A 26,304-nucleotide genomic window follows, 5' to 3' on the forward strand; every position below is an offset into this window, starting at 1 on the left:
ACACATTATTTATATCCCATTTATTTATGTTTGTCACCTCTATAATATTTTATTTTACATTGATTTATTTCACAAATGACAAATATTATACCCAGGTAAATCGATTTGATTGTGTTACAATTACACTATATTAAACATTATTATTCTTTACATTTCATTTCATCTAGATACCAAGATAATTATCTTATCCTATAGAAATCAACTCATAAAAGTGTACCTTATCATAAGCAATTAAGTTGTAATAACTAATAACTTGTATGAAAGTGAGATTGTTGTATGTATGTATGTATTTAGTTGATAAACATTTTTAAGCAAGAATTACACAACTAAATAAACTAGTTAAATCTTTGGTCTGTTATCATTATGTAAATCCAAATTTAATACCAATGAAGTAATGCTGTTCGCTATAACGTTAATTCACTGTCCTCAGAGTTTTACAATGAATGAGTGCAGGATTTTTTTTGTCGTATCTCGTATATAAATACTTAAATCTTTTATTACGAACGTATGTAAATAATTAAATACATAACACTCCCAACCAACTTTCCCCCACAAGATGAAGTAGGTCCAATCAATATCCATTACCCCAACTGCAACCTGTAATGAGAAGGTGAAGACGACGAAGAAAAGTTTCTTTCTATTTATAATCTATCCATCCCCTGTCCGGTTGAGGAGTTGAGTTGAGAGAGAAAGTGAAACCGGTGGAAGGGCCGTGTAGCGTTTTATAGCGTAGTTGTAAAATAAATGGATGGTTTGGTTTCGTCGTGGTAGAGGTTAAGCCCCAGGAATTCAACGGTTTAGCAGGTTAAGAAAGATGAGAGCAATCTAAATCCGAATCCCAGAAGAAGAAGAAGGAATGTGTCGCCACCCACCACCACCAAGAAGTCTGGCCTGAAGTGAGAGGAGGAGGAAGGGTTGAGCACTGAGCAGAAGAGTTGACAGATGGCTTTCTCTCGACGCCGACCCTGCAATTCATTATGCAACCACACACCACACTTAATCTCAATACTTTAGCAAAACTGCATGCAGCATGTGGGAAAGTGAAACTTAAACTTTCACTCGTGAGGTTTGGCCTAAGATGAAATTACGTAATTTAAGAAACGTCCCCACACTCAGGGACAAGATTAATATGAGAATGCAACTCCTTGCAAAAGCTGCAACTAATGAGCACCACCATGAGCGGGGAATAATAATAAGGAGGACGGAAATTAAAAGAATTGAAAATTAGTGGAAAGAAACTGCAAGTGGAATCAGTAATGAGGTCTTGTGTAATAGTTTTTCTTAGTAAAATTACTCCAGTTATTGCATATTTGACAACTTGCCTCTCGAGTCGGTACTGTTCGACGCTCCTCTTAGAGGATCAGGCACGCCACCAAAACTGGAGTAGGATGGCGCTCTCGGTTGAATTTTAATGACCGTGGTTTCCATATACAAATCGTACAACTCTCCTATACATTTTATAAACATGGGTGAATACGAATTAGACACGTTGAAAATGAGGGTCGAAAATGTCGACGTCAAAGTCGCGTCGGAAGGGTCCTCCGTCGTACGGGTGAGAAATTGTCGAACTGCAACCTACATAAATTTTTTCGAGAGGTTAAAAGCACATTCACACAGATTATGTAATAACGAAAACCATATGTACGTTCAACGGGTTGACAGGTTAATACTTACATGTCGTGAAATATATATAAATGAAAATGCGTGATTAAATTTGGGGACGAAATATGTATTATCGATATTATCGATATCCTTCCATGGCTAAAAGTACAGACTCTCCTTGTTTATGAGAGGTTATACTTTATGTGCAAACTTTTTGGGTTAGTTGGACCCTGAGTTATTTGGAATTGGGTGAAATGGTTGTAACAATCTCGGAAATTTTGGGAGAAAGCAGAAAAAAAGTCGGTGATATTGGAGAAAAGAATGAGAACGAAGTACGGAACGAGAGTTGTGATGTACTTACTTGCTTGTCGTTTATTAACCAAGAAATATTGGCAGGTGGAAACGTTTTCTCGAGAGTGCAATTGGCTTCCCCAATTTCCCCAGGATGATAGGAGAGTTTCGATAGGAAAAGTTTCGGAGCGTCATATCCAACAGCTTGATGCACATACAGTTCGTGAAATTAAAACAAATGGGAAAAAAGAAAATATCATGAGTATCAGATGAAATTTCGCTAGATCTACAAGACACAGCGTTGATCGAATCAAGTCAATACTCGGATATATGTGTGTATGTACTTATATCCGTAGATTTGCAATTTATTGGTCAGCACATAATCCGCCTGAAATTGGCATGAAATGAACATGAACACGAATACATTGGTATTCGGGAAACCAAATTCGAATTAATTTGCAAACCTCATTATTCACTCCTTCTTGAAATTTCAACTTTATCCAACTCACTTAAAACTTTGTCTGTTAATTAATGCTTTAATAACGCCAAGTTTCTTTCAAACCTTCTGCTCGGTAAAGCAGAGAATCAATTGCAAATCTTGGTGGGGAGAAAGTTGCAACTTGTTTCAAAGTTTACCACCAAACATGGACCGAATTCTAAATTTTAGCCAACAAACTTAACCAAAAGTCTAATTTGACTCATCATCAAACAAATCCTTGCTGCTTACCCACTGTGGAGATATTTTTTGCATCCAACTTGGTCTGAAATGACCCTTCTGCAAATATAAATTTATTTCAAATTTTAGATTCCACAATACGGAATATTATCGAGAAATTATATACCTGCCGAAACGACGCATTTAAATTTACCTAGAGTTTAATCACCAATTAAATTAATGTATATTAATTAATTATGGTTTGCTGTATTTATTTCACCTTACCTCCGGTTAACCTTGAAGCGTTTTGCAGTATCACATTATGGTCGTCCGAACTGTTCATCTGCAACCAAATAAAAGAACCTTGCTTATTTTTGAAGCATTCATCAATACAAATTGAGATTTTTTATATAAATAGATAAATACTTTCTCCTTCGCTTTCTCTTTTTCGACAGATATTTTAGCCGATAAGTACCCCGGGTTCAGCTTATTGTTGCTTGCATACCGTCTTCAAACCATTCAAACTAAAGATGCCCAGAGTTGAAAGGGTTGAAGTAAAATGTAGATACTCGTTAAGTTAATGCAGTCTTAAATTTCCAAAATGGCCAGTAGACTTCCTCTCACCCGCTTTCTCTCTCCCCCTGAACCCTTTCCCTCTAGGATATATTATCATACACGCAGATAAATATTTCCAAACAGATAAAGTTCTGGGCGAAATTAATTCTTAGCTCTACGAACGACGGGACGCACAACCATCCGATTCCTTCCTTCCGTTCCGTCGTCGTCCTCCGTGAATCTCGAGATCATCACTTAAGAGGAAGATTTAGAGGAAAGCACAACTTCTCACAACTAACTTACCAAGTCATTAAACTTCCAGGATTTCTCCAACTATCTACGAACGTATAAACGTACCATGAAGGAATGCATGCACCCAACCTTGGTCTAAACTATATCGAAATACTAATAAAGTTTAAGAAGCAGTCGCCAAGTTTGGCCGAAATTAATGCTATTTGTACACCTATTTCCGAGTTTTCAGAGATTTTGCAAATTCTCAGGAGCATAAATGACACTTGGCAGCTTATCTTGAGACAGATTCGCATATTTTCTATAATTAAGTATTCCAAAGTTGATTGCAGTTTAGATTTGCAGTGTGCTTTCTCAAGTATTAAGTGCTGCTCGACCTTAAAATGGCAATTATAATTCCATTGCATACCTACCCCCACGACTCGAGATTTACTTAACTTTACCACTTTGAAATCTGGGACAACATGTGTTACGGACTGCAGTACTACCTACTAGATGTATATATATAGACAGTTTATTATGTATTAAGATTCTTGCTTATTCAGGTAGAAGATACAAATCAGGGCAAGTTTATTACAAGCCTAAACCCAAGCAGGGATTAATTACCTAGCAGAAAACTTAGAGGAGGCTCCCGTAAATACTTTTACTCTAATGCACTACAGAAAATCATTACGAGCCTTAATTGCTTTCTCTTCTTTATATAATGCATACGTTTATTCTGAGCCGTTCCCATTTCCTAAAAACCTGTTTACTTCCTTTCCTCCAATATTTATAGCGTGAAGAAAAAGTCAATCAATCAAGCGTCCAAAATTGTTTTCGACAATTCCGATTGAATAATAAAACGGAGATGCACCTGACTTCGTTTTTATGCCCCGTTTCCTGCAGTTCATGCACCTTCTTTCTCCTTCCTTAAGACATAATGGGCACGCAGACAAATAACTTTTTTTGCCTTTGTTACAGACAAAGCGCTGATGAAAAGAGAAATGCAATTCAACAGAGAAATAATAACAATCATCAATTCACTTTAAAGCCCGATCCAATACTTTATTGGGTGGAATGGAATGCTACTTAAATGTTCCCGAGAACTTATTGGTCTTTGGTTGGCAAATGAGAAAACCGAATTTCTCCTCCTAAGTAACGGTTCTCGGGATCGGAGGGGAGTATTTTCTTGGAAAGTGAAGTTGCAAACATAGGTTAGCAGTGGTTTCTAAAACTAACTATTTACATCTCTCTGCCAGTTTTACCAATTTTCTCAAATTAATTCCAACCGAGAAAGGTGAGTACTTTCTCCAAAAGTTACTGCATACTCTCACCTCGTCCCACCCGCACTTTATGTATTGCCATTTTGAATGAACTTTTGGCTTGTACAAATCTTTGTTCCAGTGGCAGGCAGCAGACCATCATCATCATCAAGGTATCATCATTTCCTTCATTAAGGCACAGTCCATTACCTTTAAATTGAATTTTGCCCTCTCCTCCCCGCCAGCACCTTGGCCACCAGACCACCCCCGAGAACAAATGTTCATCTTCAACGTTCCTCCTCTCACTCACTTCCGCTCTCACTACTCACGGACAAAGAAAAGTTGACTGCAATAATAATCCACAACGTGCTCCAACTTCCATCAAAGTACAACTTTTTGACTTGACTTTCTCTCTATTACGCTCCGCCGAATATTGTTATGAAGACGAATCGAGCTCATTACGAGGATTTTGTTTTTAGAAATGTGGTTTCCTCCTCCTTTGTCTCGAAGGAAGGATGGAAGAGAGAAATCTGCACGTAAAGTGAGTTGAGCCGCTACTTTGTATGTATATAATTAAATATGGAAACCTTCCTGTTTTAGGTGAAGACGGAGAAGAAATTGTTTTATTTTGTATGCACATACGGACAGAACAACATGAATAACTCATTATGCATTCTCTCCCTCTCTCTCGGAGGACCTCGACCGGCATTTCACGTCGGCGGAGGAGGAGGAGGAGGAGTAACATGGCAATTTGTAACTGACTCTGTGATAATTCCACTTGATTTATTTATGTATATTATTACATTATCCCATGTTGCTCCCTACGTGTCTAATATGTTGCTGTTTTCGAGTTATATCGTAATAACCGACTTGAGAGCGACTTTTCTAACTGAATCCAGGTTTCTCTCTTCTTGAAGATTATTTTAGAAACGTGCCCCACCACAAACAAAGACAAAGGAGAAAAGGAAGGGATTGAGCTTTGAGCTCATTTTTTGGATCGCTTTTGTGAAAGCTTTTTTTCTCGTGGTTGGTCGGATTTGGTTTGATCAGGGCCAGATTGAGATGAAAGGAGGAGGAGGAGGAGGAGGAAGACAAAGGGAAGACGATCAGAGGAAATTGGTAAATAATTTGATTAGAATCTCTTGATTCTGATGTTGATGATAGGAGGAGAGATTCAATTCTGGGAAATTAACTTTTTTTTCTCTCTCTCTCGACTGCTCCCTTGCCAAACACACAGTTTAACCACAAACTTTTCCACCACATATAGACTACCAGAATTTGTGAGAGGAAAGGATATGTCGGTTGTGTTAGGGAAAAGTGTTCCGGTTATTTGGTGACATTTAATCTATCGGGAATGGGAGTAATGGCAGTGGAGAAAGATAAGTGTATGTATTATAATTTAGGCCGCTTTTGTATGTATACAGATTACGTCTAATTTAAGGTCCTGATTAGTCAATTAGACGAAAAGAGGAAAAAGTTTTCTTGATAAGTAACTTTACAGAGAAAACCTCTTTTCTTAAATGTCCTTTAATCCTTGATGACTTTTTGTGTGGGTGGATGTGGACTTTGGTCAGTTCAGGGGAAAAAAGATGGTTTGAATTAGATTAGAGAGGAGTGGGTTGGGTACACGTATTGACAATTGTAATAATGCAGTAATCAAAGGAGATAAGATAAGATCGATGTATTCGATTGTGTGGAAAGTGGTATGTATTGTTTACTTTCCAGCAAATGGAAAAGTCAAGATGACAATGGTCCAAACCAGAATTGTATGCAAACCAGTCTGACGAGTTTTGTTCATGAATAGGATTTATTACTCACACAGTGGTCACAAAATAATGTCAGTTGTCAACTGTTAGCCCATTTGCATCATCAAAAAAGTTTCGTTGATTTTTATTTATTTTTTAATATAATTTGAAAATTGAAATGGAAAAATTTGCCGATGTCAAACCGCAGATTGAGCAGGACGAGTTGCTGCTCTACACGTATTATCGAAGTTCGTGTTCCTGGCGAGTGAGAATCGGTTCGGTTAAAACATGAAAAAGTTTTAAAATTTTATTTAATTTAATTAAATTTCTCCTAAATTGAAATAGCCTTAGAGTTGAAGGGTCTAAAGTACGAAATTGCCCCTGTCCACCTATTGAAGTCTGACCAAGTAATTTTGCATAAGCTTTCAATTAAGACAACTTATTTAATTTGGAGTTGATTTAATTTTGACCAGTTGAAACAGGAGTTCATTAAAGTGAGCCCACTCGGACAAGTGCCAGCTTTGGTGATTAACAAGAAAATTGCTCTTGTTCAGTCGGTATTTAAAGAGACCTAAATTACAATTATTTACTATGACTCTTGAAAACATTAATTGCAATGTTGAATTATTTTAAGATTGCAATTATGGAGTGCTTGGAGGAACGTTATCCTGAACCAGCCTTGCTGCCGAAAGATTTGCATAAGAGAGCAACCGTAAGGTGTGGAAAATATAATTTTGAAACGACACTGGTAAATATTATCAGTTTTCTCGTAAAGTTATTTTGAACACAGGGAAATCTGTGAAATCATAGCATCAGGAATTCAACCCCTGCAAAACTTAGGAACCATGGACAAAATTAGCGATGATGAGGACAAAAAACTTGTCTGGGCTCAATACTGGATTCACCGAGGGTTGACAGGTGTGTTTAAGAAAAATATGTAGCCAACGTCACACACCCACACAGAACTACTTGCATATTTATAATATGCAAAACCCTCGTAAACTTTTGCAAATTAAATTTTAGCACTGGAAACGATCCTTAAAAGCACTAGTGGATCGTGCTGTTTTGGAGACGATGTCACATTCGCCGATTGCTGTTTGGTCCCACAAATCTCCAACGCTCAGAGGTTGCTGACCATGTCAACTAGCAAACCAATTTCATAACCAAAAAAATATGCAACCTCAAATTACGCTTTATTTTGCAGATTCAAAGTTGATGTCACTCCATTCCCAACACTAATGCGGATAGATAAGTACTTATCCACCATTCCGGCTTTTCAACGTGCCCATGCTTCCAAACAACCAGACACTCCTCCAGAAATGGTCTCAGTACTGTAATCTCCAGACGTCTTATTTTTGCTCGTAATAAATAAAATAAAATGAGACAATTGCCAACTTTGAAATTGCATCTTGCACGACTTAAACCCAATTCTCGGTTCTATTTCTCACACTAAATATGCATAATCAATTTTGCAATTTGTCCCGTCATCTCTAACTCTGGTCTTTTCATCTTTAAAAAATTGGTACAAAGTTGTTTAGAACTATGTTCCATTCTATCCAGCTAATGTACAGTTTTCGTCCCCGCGTTATTTTCTATTCGCTCCCTATTACCACTCCAACTTGTACCACGAAATGTTTCCAAAAGTCGGAATCCTTAATAACATCGTCATCATTATTATGTGCTTCCCGTTGTGTAGCAAGTAGCCGAATAAAGCTAAAGTATTCTAAAATTCAGTCTTTTTTTATTCCTCCTTGTCTCCTCCAGCCGCAAGTTTGAAGCATTTCAACATTTGTCGTTAACAGACTACATACAACAGAACAGAGAAAAACAGGAATGGACTGTTATTTTATTATTATTATTGCTATTACAATAATAACTGCATTTGTGTGGTTGTTCGGGTGCAATTTATTTCCCTTTTTGTCGGCTCTTTTTAACTTGCTCTCCTCCTTTGTGGCTGGTCGGGTGAGCTACTACCATCAGCGTCGAGGGTGGAAAAGTAGGAGAGAAAGTGTAACGCTTTCTCCACGACATTTTCAACTTTCAAGGGCTTCAACTTCACTTCATTGCATTATTTTTTATTTTTTTCCTGCGGCGGACATAACATAACTCTGAAGATGAGAAACGTAAAAAAAGAGGAAAAAAACTGCATGGTTGTGTGGTCCGAATCGGTTTGGTTACTTGGTTTCTAGTAAAAAAAAAAAGACCATCATCACATCACACGCACACGTGTACACATGGACAAGAGAGAGACTGACTCACTCACTCTCTGGCTAATAAATATTTATTCCGTCGATTCTCATGGTGTGGTGGTGCGGGTCTAAGAAATAAATGATGTTTCCTCCCAAAACGCCTCCTCTCCTTCCGCCTCCCACTTAAAAATGTCTTCATCTCTCTCAGTCAACACGGGAATAGCGGACCACACACTTTCCCAAAATTTGTTTCATTTTCCTTCCCGTCTTTGGGAGGAGAGAGATGAAGAGAAAACGGCATTGTTTCAGCATAAAAGGAAAGTTGGATAATTATTGATGTTTTCAAACTGTTTTATACAATAATATACATAATGCTACACTGTTACATATCTTTTATATAGGTACACGTTGCAGATACTTTTGTCTAAAACTTTGTGATACATATGTAGCTGGAAGCCTTTATCTTAGGTGGTGCAACAGAATAGAAATTCATGACAAGCCAGCAACTGTCCATCTCACAGATTCCAGCTCAGTTTCAGAGTTTCGACTTGACAGGAAGGTGAAAGCCCGTTGGGGCGCAACAGAAATAACAATTCTCTTCTCTCTCTCCGTATCGTGTGAGAGGTTGGTTGGTTGGCTTTATTTCAATTCTATCGTCCACCAACCAAGGGCAGAAAAGGTCTCGATAGGAGAGAGGAAGGAAAGAGGTCAGCTTTTTGAAGCCTCCCGTTTCCCGTCTTATTGCCAAGAGGAGGGAGAATCTGGTCTCTTGGACGACGGCATAAGCCAGAGGGAGACATGTCACACCCGATTTCAATAAAACAACTCGGATTAAGGGGCAGACAAAGTGGGAGAATTATATACGTTGTGAAAATCCATCCATTGAAACTTCTAAATTGCTTTTAATTTAAATATCAAATTTTTCCTGGAGAAAGAAAGAGAGAGATCTATGGCATCTGACTGAACCAACCAACCAAGTTTCCTCTCCTCCTGAAGAACACGCTCAACTAAACTCATTCGCATTCTTCTCAAGGACTCAGGTCCCATTATGCACAGGATAGCAAAACAATTTTCTTTCTCCTTCCACTCTCCAAACCATTCCAAAGTTAATCGCTTTGTAAGCGTCGATTCAACTCCACACTTTCGGGCATAATTCAATCCTCACCTTGTACAAAAAGCGGTGATCGTTGCATAATCGGAGGGACGGACGGGAAGGAATGAAAATATACGTATGTGCAAGTGGAGGGATTATCATCGTCCTCTTCTTGGTGCACAACACCCTTTCAACTCTGTACGTATGAAGCCCTGTTGTTACTCTTGTTAACAATTGTGCCCTGTCAAAAAATTCGCCAATTTTCAAATCCCAGCGTTGAGACGTACCTATCACACAATTTATTTTCCCCATCGTAAAGGTGCTCAGAGTCTCACACCTCCCACACACACTTGCCCCGAGAAGAAGAAGACGTTCCGAATCTGCATAAGAATCTGCATCTGTTGTTATTACAACTCACTCTTTTCGTAAGAAGAAGAAGGGAACCAAATTTCTCCAGGAGGGAAAGTTGGTTGGAAGTTGGGTCATAAATCTTGCGGGAAAGACAAGAAGAATGCTCTCCTTATTGACTAAATAGAGCATTCTTCATCGAATTTTGTCTCTCTCACTCAACTCCCCCTTCTTCTTCTTGTGAAGACTTTTAGCCTTCCTGCCTGAGGTTCTCCTCCTCCTCCTCCTGCTGGTTATTATACACTATTACATATTACTTTACAGGAGAAGAGGGAAGAGCGGAAGAGGACCAAGAAGCTGGGTCATGCCGGGAAACTTTCTCCTCTCTCTGGTGGAGTATGTGGAGTGTGTGTGTGTGCCCATTGAAACATAATCTCCTCTCTCTTCCTTTCTCTTGCTTGCAAAAAATTATCATTTTATTCTAACTTGATATCCAGCCATTAAATTAAATATGCATGAGGCATGTCATCAATTACAGTTTTTTATTCGAATAAAGAAAAAATATGGCTTCTGATTTAGACCAGGCTAACTCTAATGTGGGCCAAATTGCTGGCTGCTGCCGGACCTGCGGATTTCTCTCTGGATGATTTTATTCCTATGGACGTTGGTTGTTGGGTGGGTGGTTCAATCGAGAGATGGATTTGCCTTCTGACACAGCCCATTGTCTATAAACTCACTCTATTTCATGGTAATGTGAGTGGAAGGTAGCTTGAAGGTAATTGCTCACTCGTCGTCATTACACAATGCGAGGATTTGAATTTGACTAATGCCAAATCTGGAGAGTGGCAGAGCTAGCAGAGCTTGGGTTTTGTTTCACCCTTGGGATTTATTTACTCGTTTGTCTTCTTGTGGGCTACGTGGGTACAATGTGTGCATGTAGGTAGGTTCGAGTCGAGTGTGGGAAAGCTACAATGGGCCACATGTTAAATGCTAAAAGCCTAATTCAATGGATGGATTGAATCTGAATTAACTTCAGAAATAATGGATTAGCCGAGGTTCGAAATTGGGATGGAGTTGATTCGCGATGGGAAGGAACAAGGTCGACTTAACTTTGAATTAAATTATAACAATAAGAAGACCCTGATGTATCGTAAAGTTTGTCATTTCAAACAAAATTTCAAAAGGTATGTATTTTGTGGGCATACACGTATGTACAGATTTTCATGGTTTGTGTAATGGAAAAAATGTTGGTGAAATTTGTCAAGCTTATTCCCTAGCAAAACTGGCAGAATGCTGGGCAAAAGTAGTTATTGCGGCCATTTTACTACCCATTAAACGTGCCTTGATATATTGGCTCGTGGTTCCGTACGTTAATGTTAAGGTGAAAGTTGACATTTCTCCTAAATACGGGAAAGAGAGGAACGGAAATATCGTAATTGATGGGGTTGGCAAAGGTCTATTTTGCTTGTTGAACAACTAAATGTATTTTACTTCGGGCTCTGCACGTTCCACGGCAAAGACAATATTTTAACTATATGTACATACATCCCGGGTGCTCTATGATTTTTGTGTAGCCACACATTTTAAAGTAATGAAACCTTGTTCAATTTAATGAAAATACTACATTCCAAATGGTGAATTACGAACGGACGGACACGACTTTTTAGACGAGACAAATTATGGATGTCCTACCTCAACGGCAAAAAAATATATAAAATTAGCAATAATATTCTTCTGCACGTCTGTATCAGTAACGAGGTCAAATTGACACGAGTATGGAGCAAGTGTGTGGAGAAAGTCCCTTAAGGGAAGGCCGTAACTCAGGATGAAATAGCACAGCAGTCCCTTTCATGCTCCTAATGGGATAAAATAAAATAAAATAAAAGAGCCACTAAACTGGAGCTAAACGCAATAATTGTGGTCTATATTCCCCATGGGCGCACCACACCGCAATTCTTGTGTTGTGTACCTACATACGTACGTAGGAAAAAGCAGGCTCGCACGAACCCAAGGAGGCACAGATTTCGTGGCACAAGTGCAAACACCATAAATATTGTATCCAATGAAGCAAGCCATGGATTTCACCGTTGGCCACACGGTCAATTAATTTGTTATGTTTGAAGAGGGCTGGCTGAGTTGGATGGATGAATGTAATTCATTAATTGGGGAATTGTAAACTGGAACACAACTCACGTCTGACTACCTTCTGCTACCAATCCCTTCTCCGGTGCGTACTAATCTTTCAATCATTATTATGAACACCGTGGGGAGTTTTATGTATGTACCTACGTCTCAAAAGCCCGACACACTTGACTGGTTGAGGTTATTTCTGCCGTGGTGTTGCTACTCATGGATTTTGAACTAATTTTGAAAATACATAAATGCACTAGACTTACCGTGTTTTGTCACTTTGCATTTATTTTGCTTGCGTAAAGCTGGATTGCATAACTATGTATATGTACTATGTTGCATAATGGTCAATTATAGAGAATGCAACTTTGTATAGGTATACATTGCATAACCTGAAAATCTATGTATGTATACCAATGTACTCAATGCTATATAAAGTGACAATTTAGACCAAGATCGAGTCATGAGATGTCTGCATTAATTTATAATTCATTAAAACCACAGTACAAAAGGATTTAGCTTACGGTTATTTGTATGAAAAAGAAAAGAACTCGAAGGGTTCAACTAGCCAGTTGAACCTGCTTTCAATCGATGATGCAGTCGTCGGCTGAAAGCATTTAGCTACTTACTTTCAAGGAGAAAGTCACATGAACAGTTTCGCCAATGCAGAAAATACGAGGTAGACAATAATATGCAGCACTTTTGTCCTCTTCAATCTACCATTTTCCAAGATCTACATAAAAGATCTTCAAAAAATTCAGGCTAGACTATTTTTTATGTATGTACGATATAAGCAATAGTGAAAGTGCATATGTTTGCGTGTGGTAAGAAATAATAGAGAAAACCTTAGAAAAACATGCATTATTTCATTTGAAGGAAAAACTAATATTTTGATAAATCATTCCGTCTCAATAGCTGAGCTCGATCCACACGTGTGCGGACTGCGAAAGGAAGTCTCTCAAATGATGCACCTCCCTTTGCACGGAGAAGAAATAACAAAACTTTTTTTTTCTTTAGGAAATGAGGAAATAAGAGAGAAAGTGAAGCAGTATAAGTCAAAGTGATGAAGGAAATCACAATAATGTCGATGCATAACGAGACGTATGCTCATTCGTATTACTGCTTTTTGAACGAAATACCTACAACATCCGAACCAACAAACAACGGCAAAAGTTGAATCCAAAGAATTCTCTTAATTAGATTGGAAAATGTGTCCGTTCCTTCGATCTGGAAGTAAAGAGGACGTCGCACTGCATCACAAAATGTACGAGCTGTACAGCTGTGAGAAAATGCACTTTGTCCGAAATCAACGACCAGAATTGTAATTACCTACTTGATCCTTGAGCTCTTCTCATTGTCGGAGGATTTCTAAGAAAGCAAACACGAGCGAGAAGTGCTATGCGGTTTACCAAGTTTGTCGCTGCTTCTTCCTCAAGAAGGTTTCCAATTACGACCGGAAGGGTTAAAATAACCGGTACATTGACTCAGGTTAATTGCTGATCGCTATGCCAAATGAGTTTCCCATGATGTACAAATTCCAAAATATATCCCATTCCGGCCAAAGTGCAACCAGCTAGATTATCATAAAGGGAAAATGCTTACATAATAATGTGACTGAAATAGACTCTGCAGTTTGAAGAGTGACAGTATAACAATAACAACAACACGATTTATAATTATACGGGTTACTCCATGTATAATTCATGGATTACAAAATATACGAATATTCAGCAGCGTAAATAGTCAGAGATATCAATAACCTTTGATATCTATGTATCCTGCGTCAACATGTAACTACGCATTTTAGCGGATTGACGGTCAACATTGGGCCCAACTGTGTACAATTATTATAAAAAGAAGTGGGTGATTGTTGGGCGAGAATTGTCCTGTTCTTCTCTCCTCGTCCATATTATCATCATCACGCTTCTCCAGTAGCCAGGCGAGCAGATGAAAGTGCTCCAGTTGAGACTGCTTTCATTTAATTTCCAGCCCTGTGGAATGCTCCTAGCAGCCTCTCGCATAGACAAAGTAGCACTGGATTGCTTTGAGCTGACCCAATTTCATTCCATCTAATGGACAAGCTCATTTGGTTGTAATGGAAATGGAGAAGTGAGTTCAGTTCAGTTTGCTTTGCTGAGTGAAAGTGTCTTGCTTTCTCCCATTACATGATTTGCTTGGCTTGTGCACTTTGTGCGTGAGCCAGCAAACGAGTGAGGACTCAAGGTGGCCACAATATGTACGGGACAAACACACACACACAAGATGTACGCACAGCACACATTATTCAGCATGACATGAATTCTTTAACCATCACGTAGGAAAAGTGGGAGGCCTAAAAATACCCAAAGTATTTTTGCACCGCCACAACATTCGAAATCCACACATTCGAATTGCTGGAGCAATCCGAGTAAACAGAATCAGTGAAAGTACAGTCCAGTAAATTGTTGGATTAGATCATCTCCAGAATGAAAGGAGACAGATGGAAGCTCAGCAGCTCTCCTTCCATCCATCTCATTCCTCGCGGATGTGATATACATTTTCAACCAGCTCACTCACTCTCATACTCTCCGTTATGTCCTGGGTCGTAAAATTAGGCACTGTGAGCACAAAGAAATAAACAAAGTACCCTGGGCGGATATATTTGTACGGATATATTTGAGCCATTCATACGAATCGAGCCTACACAAAGGGAGATTACGAGCAACACAGTCGTTCTGTTTCAGTCTTGGTTCGGTTGAAACAATGGGACACGAGAAGAAAGGAAGTGACCTTTCTCCTCCTCCTCCTCCCTTCGTTGTTTTGCTGCTTTACTCCGAGTCTCCCTGATGACTAAACAAAGATTTGCCTGCTGTGGTTTAGCTTAGCTTTACAAGAACAAGTTTCCTTCCTTCCTGCCACCTTCCTCTTTGGTTTCCTTCCTCTTCACTTTCTCCCACTTGCCTCGTGTGGTGGTCGCTAAAACGGATGGGATAAATAATGAGGGAACTTATCAACAGTCACGGTCTGTGGCATGGTGTGTGGTGCCATTCAAGAGTGGGAGAGATAAAAGAAGAGGTTGGGCTGCACCCTCAACACTTAATCTTCACTTGATAGTCGCCGCGGTCAGGTTGCTTATTGCATGTGGAGACTCTTCTAGACAGGTTTAAGCTTCAGTCACAAGGACGAAGCTCGCATTAGAAACACATCGGGCTAATTGTCTCCTTTGTGTAATACGCACAGCTGCAAATTATTAGACCAATTTCCTCATCTACTTTTCTTTCATGGAGCTCATTATGCTGCAGAGGAGGCCGACAGGGTCAGCAGAAGAAGAGTTGGGTATAATTCGCAGTATCATTATTGCGATTAAACTTGGCTCTTCCGCTCTTGGAAAATTCGCAAAAGCAGAGAGCGAGAAAGTGAAAGCTGGAGAAACATCCTCCAATTTAATTTCCCTGATAAACATTCCGACAAGAAAAGAAAGTCATTCATCAGGCTGGCGTTCGGTTGAATTTGAATTCGCTTGATGCACCAAGGAAGCAGCACCACTGCTCCAATTTCCCGATGCCATTCCGCCTACGTGGCTGTACATCTATCTAGAACACGAGGATGAGACTAACTAACCAGTAAGACTGAGGGGAAGCGTGTGGCTGAATGAATGTACATCACACTGTATTAAAGTTTCATGTGGAAAAGCGAATGCCATGCGAAACCACTCTCATTCTCATCTCGGACTTTCACTGCACTGCATTTATCAACCCGATTCGTAATTTAGTCCCTGTATGGTCCATGGTCGTGGTGGGTGGCATAATATGTATGAGCCGGAATCCTCATTTCTCTCTTTCCCTCCTAATTTTTCAGCTTCTTTTTCAGCTCCTGCATTTCTAACAAGTTTAGTTCAAATTAAGTTGGGCCAGACTTTTATGAAAATTTAAGACTGGGTGAAATAAATTGATGAAAATTAATTCCAAGAAGGAAGAAACCCCTGAGTGACTGAGGAGATGGGATTGGTGATGCAATTTATAGGGAAAATTGGGAAAAGTTGGCTTTTACCTTCCAAGTAAGTTTGTGATATAATGTCGGATATGAAAGTTTAGTCGTCAAATGATGGGATTGAAGTCACTAATTTCAAGTGTTAATTTGCATTTACATACTGCAATTAATTGTTAAGATTCCTTCATTTGGTGGCACCATTAGCATTACTGCGATGGCCTGACGTAAGGACGGCGATGATGGCAAGAATGTGTATGTGTGGTCCAATTTTATCTCCTTTTCGCCATCGTCGTCGTTTTAATTCTTAGTTTTAGACGAGCTTTCTGGTCCCCGTTAATTATTCTTCTCATCTCACATTCGGGTTTTCATCACGAATAAGGGAGCCAAGCACAACTTCTTCTCGGTGGAGAAAAGACAATAAAAGTTGAAAAGTAGAAATTAAACTCTGAATTTTGTAGGAATTGCAGAAACTAAAAAGTGCTGGAATTCACTCCTAGCCAGAGTAATTATATAGTACATATTCGCAGTTGAATATAGTCGAATCCAACCGACAACAAGGGGATCAAGGGGAGATGGAATTAATTAATTAATTATTCCGTAAGGCGTACATAGCACCAGACAAAATTTCGAAACGCGATATATTTCCTTCACCCCACGAACGACCACCCATTGTTGCTTCGTCTCTGGGTTCGAAATCTCTTGGAGCTTAGATTCTCTTCTATTATTCCATTTTATCAACTTCCACATAAACAAAGTGAATGCCAAGAAAGAAGACAGAGGAGAAAACCTCAATACATTTATTAGTGTAGTGTATGTACATATGTACATACTTATGCACAGGTATGAAGGGACTACATCCATACGTCCACCCACTTGCAGCTTTTGCCTTTGTTATTAAATAGGATTAGATAAACAAAGTAGACCGAGTTTTTGGCTTTGAGCGTTTTAACCCAGTTTGAAATTTTGTGAAAGGGCGAGATGAGATGAAAAATTAAAAATTAATTCGACTTTATCATGCAAACTGGGCAAAAGGTTGAAATAATCTGGCTTCCTTACATCGACCACTATTCCGCTTAACGGGAAAACTTGTTGGGCTGGCACCTCTTTGGGGATCTGCAAGATAAATAAATAAAATGTCCAATTAAAATTAAACACGGGGAGAAGTATGTATGTAACCTGAAAAATTAGGTATATGAAAATTCGGCCAAAACTTACGTATCGATAAAACTCTTCCGATTCGCGATACCATTTTAAAGCATAGAGCGACTCCGATTCGGTATCGTAGTTGCAACGTAGCTTCAAGTTTTCGCCACGTCGGACATAATTTGGCCCTTGAAGTTGGACGTCCTTCAATCCATCGGAACCTGGGTAAAGAAATTCAATCTGATTTTAAATTCGGTCGAATTTATGTCTTGTTTAGCATCGTTTTTCTTGTTTTCAATTACCCAACAATTCGAGAGTGACACGGAAAAAATGAGGGCTTGGAATTTAAAATGAAATACGTATGTACATACAGAAGCGTATACGTCGGATCGTGTAAGTAAAGGCTGGAACTCATTTAGACGTAAACTTTATGGTCTCCGACAACTTTAATGTTGCGTGTAATGAACCAATATGGTGAGAAGGACGTGATTACTACTCGCATTTTTATGATGTCATCTTTCGTGTAAAGAAGCACATTTGTGGATATGCGTATGTTGAATAAATTCGGTACTAAAATTCTAGCTTATAGATACTCATCGCCGTCACCAAACCAAGAATCTGCATATTCAAGGAAAGACTGGTAGTCAAGTCACTACTAGTTGATGAGAATCCTACTTTCGGAATGGCAATGATGTATGGAAAACTTGCAATTGAAATTAGAACACCTCATCTCCATTGAGCCGTGGTCGTGGTGGTGAGAGAATTTATAGACCATAATTAATAGTCGTTTTCTTCTCTTCTCTTGCTAAACCGGAGGAGGAAAAGATTTCATCCGGCCTAAAACCGACTAGAAGATTGATTGTGACATATTGAAGATTTTGTCTGAGAATTGCAATTTTCTTCAAAGATGAAAGGAAAGAGGGTCATTTTCACCACTGCTGATTTATTACCTTACAATTTTTAAAACATTGAGACAATCTGTTATCCCATCCTATTTAAAGTGGTCCTATCAATGTTGTACCACCACCACAATTTCGCGTCATAAATCATCCCTCTCGTAAAATCTCCAAGAAGGAACTCGGTCCGTTTGACTTGTCATCATCATATTCTCATCCTTATTTTGTGGGGACGTGATACTGGTGTTCTTTTCATTATAGTTTTTTTTTACCCCGTCATCGTCGTCGAGGGTAAGGACGGAGAACGTGCAGAGAGCATTTCTTAAAAGTAAAAACCCTGTTAACTTTTATAGTTTGGCTTCTTATGTAAGGAGAGAGCATGGAGGAAGAGTCGCGATTCGGGTTGAGACACTCAACGCAAGATTTGTCAACTTATTTCCCTTGGTCTCCTGTGATGGTGGATGAGTATACCCGCGTTTCTCCAGGGTCCCAAAACTATTTACTATATAGATACCCAAGCTAGAGATAGTACTACAAGTGTCCAAGTACTGCAGTGGACCAGTTGGAGCATAGACATTTCGTGAAAGAAGAAAGCAAGTGGCAAAAACAAAGACAAGTTGGAGCAACGGCAAGTAACTTCTTGTAGCTTTCTCCATCGTGAGTATTACGCAATGCACGTGAAGCTAGTAATAGTCATTTTGGCTTTATATACATTTTCCTCCACCTCTCCCAGGCTGCAACAAGCAGCCAGATAAGATGTGAATGCAACACATAAATCAAAACGATATGGTCCAATAGCCAAACCAAAACCGAAGCCTGGCTTGCTCCTCTCGGAAGTCTCTCAGCTTGGTCAAATCTTGTCTCGCTGGTTCCCCTTAGAAATAAAATAACCGTGTAGACTAGAAACGGATAGCTATATGCCACGTCTGCTGGCTCTACGGTTATTACGAGAATAGATGTGTTATTCTTCTTGCCAAAATGAGAACTGGCAGGAACTCTGCTCGAATTCTAAATAATGTAGAGAAACAAAATTCCAAGTTTTGCTAGGAATGGAGAAGAGGATGTTGTTTCAGAGAGAAATTCAATTCCTCTCTCCGTCCTCCTCTCCCTGACAGAATCTCATTTCGTCGTGTGGATACGTACGTAGGAAATTATTATTGGATCTGTTTTCAAAGCGAGAAGAAGAAATGAATCAATCCCATGCACGTGAATATGCAGGTTAGAATTATTCCGAAATGCAGCATCAAAGCATACTTTTACGTGAAAAGGGTGCCATTTTTACGTATAACAGGTTTGATAGGGAATGATCACATTTCTGAATTTGCAGCCCCTATTCAATTCCTACGTAAGCATATTATAGATAGCAACATGTGTCTTTCCCATGAAACAGTATGGGAATCGTCATCGAGAGAAAGCATTCCTAAGCAAACTCACCCACGCAGCTTAGCCATGCATTTGACATACTGGACAAGTATCGGACATTTCTCCAACGATAACATCCACTTTGGAAGTTGGAGTTTACTGAATTCTGGAAACTTTGGAATTCTACCCTCGTCTCGAATCATATTGGATTGTAAAGCAAACCAGCCAACCAGCCAGCCAGCCAAGCATGGGGCTAACTTCTATTCAATTCTGACATGAGGACAACAGCAGACGGTTGACTTTAGTGGGTTGTGGTCTGATGTTGTCCCAAAAGTGGTGTGGCGTCATTGCGGTGGTGTCGTAGAGAAGTAGCACTGGTCTTCTCGTAAACATTCAGATCAGACCATCAAAAAGAGTCGGACCGATGCGAAACCCATTTGAGTTTGATGTGAGTGAGTACATGAAGAGACAGCCACGTCACAAGCCAAGCCACCGACTTCGCAAGGGCAGCAGGAACTGGAAACCGATTGTGAAACCAATTTCCCCGAAAAAAGTGCACCCAGCGGCAGCTACCATCGTACCAGTCCCGATTCAATATTCAATGATTCAGTGTGATGCAGATGTTTATGATTTCGTGTTCTGGGTTTGACAGTGCATTTACAGCTCACAGAAGGATAATAAAGAAATTTCTTCTTCCCTCTTATTGCCTCGGAAGAGTGAATGAGAGGACAAAATTCGGCATGGAAAAAGGTGGAAAGCATGTTACCGACGTTTAATTTAATATCTTGCTCAATTTTCAAAATATTTCGGACACAATTCATGCGAGATTAACTTTTCTAATAATATTGCAGTAAAAAAATCTAAATTGAACACGGGAAATGTGTGTGCGGCTTGTGGCTGTGAAATTGACTGCTGAGTAATCGCACTTTTCCACTTTTATGAAATTGTTGCACGGTTCAGAATTCTGAATAGATTTCTGTCTCACAACATTCAGTATGTGCTTTTACATGGAAGGAGTAGGCAAAAATTCAAGACGGGAGAAGAAAATCCCAAGGGTCCATGTTTCATCTTATAAATCAAAATCTTTCAATTTCTCAATTGTGGCAGTTTCCTCTCGGCATGTAAATAGGATCATTTGTAAATAGATGTACCGTACCGACTAGGAGGAAAACATGTGTTTTTTAACGGACGTTTCCCTTTTCCTCCCCTTCGTCCTTTTACTTATTTCCTGAATCCTAGCGTCGTCTGGATACACGTGCAAAGTTGCGGGGTGAATTATTGCTCTGGTGAAATGAAAATGCTAATTTACTTGACAGTGATGCTATAAAAAATGTGTTCTTGTTGGAGAGTCACACTTGTTGGGAAGTGTACAAGCATGATAAAAATTATATTTTATGTTTCCACAAATTAGTGTCGACTACATAGTTTCAATGAAAATGTCTCATCATAATCCCACCACTGCCGATTTTAGGATCAATCCAAGTCTTAATTTCCGATCAGGATTTCCACATTTTGTGAATCCTAGATTTCAGATTCAGGAAGAGACAGATTAGGCCTAATTCGGCATGCATGAGAGAAGAAATTCTCCGTAAAGTAAAGAGTAAAACTGATTTTAAACTATCCTCACTCCATGTCAAATCCACAACCAAACTGCCGAGTTTCCGCTGAATGCGTCCTCTTTCAACGCTTCGTCACCATCACGATGCAACCGCAGGACGACCCTTCCTTTTCCTTCTTCTCCTCAATCCCGAAGAAGATTGAACAGTTTGTTCAGCCCCAGTTTTGAGTTGTGGTGGTCCAACTAAAAGAGTGTCAAATCCGAAATCTGCTCCAAAATCTATCCACTGCTCGCTCCCTCGCTCGCTCGCTGCTCGAGAATTGAGTGAGGTTGACAAATGACCTAGCGATTCATCATGTCACTCTTCCATTCATCGTAAAGTGGTAATCTAATGCCATCTAATGCCAATGTCGTGTTTCCTAAAAGAGGACCTAAGAGGACCCATTCATCCCACGATTTCCTATAAAAACAGGAACTTTGCTACTCCTCCTCATCGTATGCGTATGTACACACCAGCTCCGCAAATTTCGAGGCAGAGAAATAAAGAAAGAAAGAAAAGAAAGCAAGTAGCAACTAAAAACTGGTAAAGCCACCACCACCACGAGCAAGACTACGACCACCACCAGGACGCAGCAGGATAAACGAAACCACGAGAAGGAGCAGGAAATACTTATGGATGGATGACGAAGAAATGGAAATGTCACAGTTCCGGCTAGACGAGGCTGATGCCCGGGTAGTGGGAGGTAGGTGGTCGTGGTGGGAACGACGACAGGGCCAATGCCAGCTACCTCTAATCCCTTACACAATCTGACATCACTCTCCAGAGCCAACACCAAATCACTCTCCAGGCGAGGTAATGCCAAAATTATGTATATGAGAGAGAGCTTCTGCAACCCCTCTTCCCAGAACGGAGGACATTCATCCAGTTCTTCTTCTTTACACAGTTCGTATTCATTTATTTATGATGAACTAACCCTTTCGACATAATGTTATATTAACCAAACAGTCGTCTGCTCAAATATGTAAAATGGTTGCATAAAAGTTTTAAAAATATATTTGACTTATATAATAAAATGTTTGTTCGCTTGAATCTGGGGAATCTGCAGATTAATTGAGTTACCCAATTAAAAGTGGGATTAATTAAGGACAATGAGACGCTAATTATTAAATTGTGAGCAAATCTGAAACGGATATAAGCTTGGAGAAAGTTGGGTTACCAGTCTCTCTGTCATTATTCACTGTACCACCTCTAGTTTTTAATTAGATTTGATTGTTTGCCTTTGGGAATTAATTGGTACTTCATTAGTCTCATCGTGATCATTGCCCTATATTTTAGCGAGTTACATATTTCCAAGAAATTTAGGAAATCCAGCCAGGATTAAAACATGGCTGGATTTCTGAGTTAGATTTCTGGGAAACAAATTGCATTGACGCCAACAAATACATACAAATTTTTAGAGATACATAGTTCTGCTCTTTTGCCTTATTTAAACGACATTCCTGCTCAATTCCAGTTTTCAGGAAGCAAATATCTGTTCATGGGCAACCTTTTTAAATACCCTGCAAACATTTATTGGCCGAGTCTAATATTCCTTTAACTACGTGCCACATTCTGCGCCCGGATTCCCATCCAAGTTTTATTCATGTTGACATTTTCCCGTGCTCACTGTTTGGTTTTACTTTTTGCTGCCATTGGATCACATCAGTCTCCAATTTTATGTAATGTAATGCAATGCTGCTGCTTGCCTGGTGAGGAGATTTTTTTAGCATTTGGCTTCCCTCAGCCATCCTGAGCCTAATACTTACATAACACAGACTTGGTCCTGCCTTCATTTGAACTGCAAATGAAAATATCTCTGTATAGACAGAAGAAGAACAAGAAGTAGAAGTGAAAGCGGAGCCAACAACCAGGACGCCGTTTTGCTTACTGCTTCTTCTTGTTCCTCACTCGCAAGAAGAAGAAGAAGGACATTCGCCACAAGTCCTGTATCGATTTCGACTTAAGACATCAATCGATCTGACGTGGCTTAGGAAATTGAATTTTTCTTTTTAAAAAAATTTCTCGTGCCGAATGTATTTCAACAGCAGCAAGAAACGTCTTCTTCTTCGTGAAGACACTACGTCGCCATGCATATGTATTTTCTGTAAGTGCGAAACTGAATAAAATACATAGTTTGGGTAATGAATTTTAAGTATGTGTGTCTCACAAGAGTTATGTTATTCATGCCTGTCCTAATCATAACGCAATAATGCAGTTGAATCTGCAAGACTGGGTTTCGAGATGGGGAAAAGATCGCAACATCGTCCAGTATTCATCCCAGTAGAAATTTTGCCAGAAAATTGCTTACTACTTACCCAAGACATGTAGTCCAGATATCCAGACGAGTACGAGAAGAACGGCTCTGTTGTACCCAAGTCGTGCTGCTCCCAATCCGATTCTTCTCCGCTCGTCAAACAAGGGAAAGTTTGAACTCTTCATTTTCAGTACCGTTGTTCCTTCACGAAGGGATGATGATGATGATGATGGCAATGATGATGACGTGAGAGACAGGTTCAATTATTAATCCAATCCTGGGCTGCAAGAACTTCCCAAAAACGAGGATAGTCTACTGCCACCAATTTTTTTTTTTTTTACAGATTAATAGAACAAATTGTTTTTGTTTCTTGGTGGGAAATACGTCAATATGCCAGTCCTGCCGAGATCTCCATCCAACTCGCAAATCGTAACGAAGAGGGATTTAGTTTGGGACGATACTTTCTCTCGTCGACCGTACAGTTTTGGATTTCTGTGGTTGGTAACTAATAATAACGGTCGAATTAACAGACGGGTAAGATGAGCTATGTTGCAAAACTATGTATGTCTGGAATTCTCACTCCAACTTTCACTCGTTATTACTGCTGGGAAAATTTATAGTGTCAAATTACAAATCAAGAGAAAGTACAGAATGGCTCACCACGCTCTGGTCTGGTCGAGTTGAGTTGTTACTTATAATTTCGGCTTGTTACTTGTTAACTAGTCAAGTGGTTGTGGGCGACTGAAACCAAAATATCTTCACAACACGAGCCAACAAATGTTGCATCCATTCAACTAATTGCTATCTCTTTTTGGGCTGATTGTCAACAGGGGAAAATGTGATTTCCGTCAAGCAGTGTCAACTCAATTCTGTCAATATTAACACTTTCCTCAAACTGACAGCAATGTTTAATGGTATCTATTGTTCTTTCTGTATTCTATTTTTTCTGTGTCACCAGACCATGTTCAACTCGTGTGTAGTGGTTGTGACAATTTGTAATCATTGCATCATCATACATCCATGGGAATGAGGGCGAGAGATAAGAAGAAGTCGGACTTTGACTGTGGACGCAGAAAACGGATCAGAAAATGATCTTTGTCTCCAGTTACGTTGACGTCGAGAAGGAGACAATCCTACCAAAAACAGGAGATCATGTTCATGTTCTTCACAAATATTATTACCAAACTTTTCCTCTCTGCTCCTTCCCCAGCCGAGTTTTGGCAACGGACCAGCCAACAAGTCTTCTATGGTGGGTTGGTCGGTGTTGATGTGGTTTTCTCCACACAAACCACCACTCCTACCACTACACACCGTACGTACGTATTTGGTTGTAGTGAAAGTGAGTGAGTGACTGAGTGAGCGACGTAATAGTCAATAGTCAATCCAGAAACATTAGCACGGACCGGGATGGGATGAATTTCTTTTATTGTTATCTTCCTCCAAGTTTGCAACAACTAAAGTTTTTTTTACGTATTCTTCTTGTTGATATCAAGAGAGAGAGAGAGAGCACGTTGAACTAGAAAACTGGAACAGTTTCGAGTTGCAAATTCTTAAAGTGAGACATTTTCGGACAAATTGTATGTAAACACACCGGTGGAGAATTGGCTTATTTAATTTTTTTGCATGATGCTGATTGTATTTTGTTAAATGTCAAATTATTTTTGTATGTATACCCTTCTGCTCGGAATAATTATCCGAGTTAATCCTGCCTTTGACTGACGTTAAGAAATTGTAAAGGTGGCGAAGCTGACGACGACGAGTGTTGGGATTATTTAGGAAGTAAGTTTGAGATTCAAGATGCTCGCTTTCTGGGCTGTGAGCCCCAACTGAGACTTTTTCCCAGGATGAAATCCTCTTTAATACACAACACACACGGAGGAGAATCTTGCCCTGCTTGGCTGGCGTGTGGCATCCTTCCTTCGAGACAGGCAGGGAAAGCAGCATCTTTCTCATTTGCTCCCCACCATCCATTTCAAATCCATCTACAGCTTCACGGTTCAGGTTTCCTCTCCGCTTCTTGCTTCACCAAACAGCGGCACAACCAACGCACGCACTTACCAACCACGCTCTACCACCCAACCAAATAGCTTGTCCAATTGCACAACACAATGTCAAGAAGCTCAGGACTAAGTGAGATTAAAATTATGAAGGGTTCAAAAATTAAAAAATTATTTATTATGCAACCAGAAATTAATTTAAGTAGCTCGAAATATTATAAGTCTTTGAACTGCATGAAAAATTATTATGTAAATAGATATGAATTAAAATAATTAAGAGATGCCGTCGTGACAAAGGGAAAGTTTGTGATAATAAAAATATTGACAAGAAAATCCACCCAGATTTGATTCCCTAGTTTTGTTCCTCTGCTAAAAAATGACATCATTCCGTTGACGATGTCAATCGATCAAGTCAATCTCAATGGGATGAGTGAATACGAAGTAAATGAAAAATGAAATTTGTTTCTGATCTTATTTCCGTCCGTCTCTCGTCTCGTACAAATTCTGATTCAATCCCGACTCCAAAAATCGTTATCGTCTCTCTATTTTCATTTGTAGAATGGGAATAAAAGAAACAGGAAAAAATAAGAAAAAAGCTCATAATTACCCGGCTTCAATAACTTTGGAAATTTTCTTCTTTCAGTCTTTATCATCATCTTTTCCTCCCCTTTGAGCTATTTGCTTTATATCTGCTTCGCTTTTTTAGACGACTTGACTCACACTCGGGCCAAATAATCTCTCGAACAGATCAGCAAAGAAGAAGGAAGGATTCGCTTATTTACGAAATAAATTGATCATCTCTTTCCATCGACGACCTTATTTCTCGTCTTTTTGTCTCAACGACGAGACTCGATTTAATATTGCCAATTGCTAAAAAAATCACAATTTTTTGATAAGAAAAGTGATAAATTGAGGAATTTTCTCTCTGCGTATTCAAAATTCTTGTTCTCCTTGAACATAAATAGCAGTAATAATAGATCCCAGCAG

At 39.4% G+C, this 26,304-nt stretch overlaps 2 protein-coding genes across 4 annotated transcripts; one reads left to right on the forward strand and one right to left on the reverse strand.

Annotated features, from left to right (window-relative positions):
- Positions 1-3: 3 nt before the first annotated feature.
- LOC118435262 lies at positions 4-25,157 on the reverse strand. Its single transcript, XM_035850989.1, has 9 exons — positions 23,382-25,157; positions 17,283-17,431; positions 17,124-17,180; positions 2,834-2,891; positions 2,736-2,762; positions 2,621-2,668; positions 1,964-2,097; positions 1,323-1,575; positions 4-965 (listed from the first exon to the last, which is right to left on the reverse strand). The coding sequence occupies exons 1-9, from the start codon at positions 23,503-23,505 to the stop codon at positions 826-828; spliced, it is 990 nt and encodes a 329-aa protein (XP_035706882.1). The 5' UTR covers positions 23,506-25,157; the 3' UTR covers positions 4-825.
- On the forward strand, positions 6,351-7,740 carry LOC110848306 (maleylacetoacetate isomerase). Of its 3 annotated transcripts, none has more exons than XM_022095488.2 (7): positions 6,351-6,613; positions 6,684-6,745; positions 6,821-6,895; positions 6,973-7,055; positions 7,114-7,256; positions 7,362-7,464; positions 7,543-7,740. In XM_022095488.2, exons 1-7 carry the CDS (start codon positions 6,517-6,519, stop codon positions 7,673-7,675), a joined length of 696 nt encoding a protein of 231 aa, XP_021951180.1. In that variant the 5' UTR covers positions 6,351-6,516; the 3' UTR covers positions 7,676-7,740. The 3 variants fall into 3 exon arrangements, with proteins under 3 accessions (XP_021951180.1, XP_021951179.1, XP_021951181.1); XM_022095487.2 differs by having other exon boundaries at positions 6,352-6,613; positions 6,812-6,895; XM_022095489.2 differs by having other exon boundaries at positions 6,359-6,613; positions 6,812-6,895; positions 7,129-7,256.
- Positions 25,158-26,304: the final 1,147 nt, after the last annotated feature.

The sequence above is a fragment of the Folsomia candida genome, unplaced genomic scaffold (genome assembly GCF_002217175.1).
Source record: "Folsomia candida strain VU population unplaced genomic scaffold, ASM221717v1 Fcan01_Sc004, whole genome shotgun sequence".
Classification (NCBI taxonomy): domain Eukaryota; kingdom Metazoa; phylum Arthropoda; class Collembola; order Entomobryomorpha; family Isotomidae; genus Folsomia; species Folsomia candida.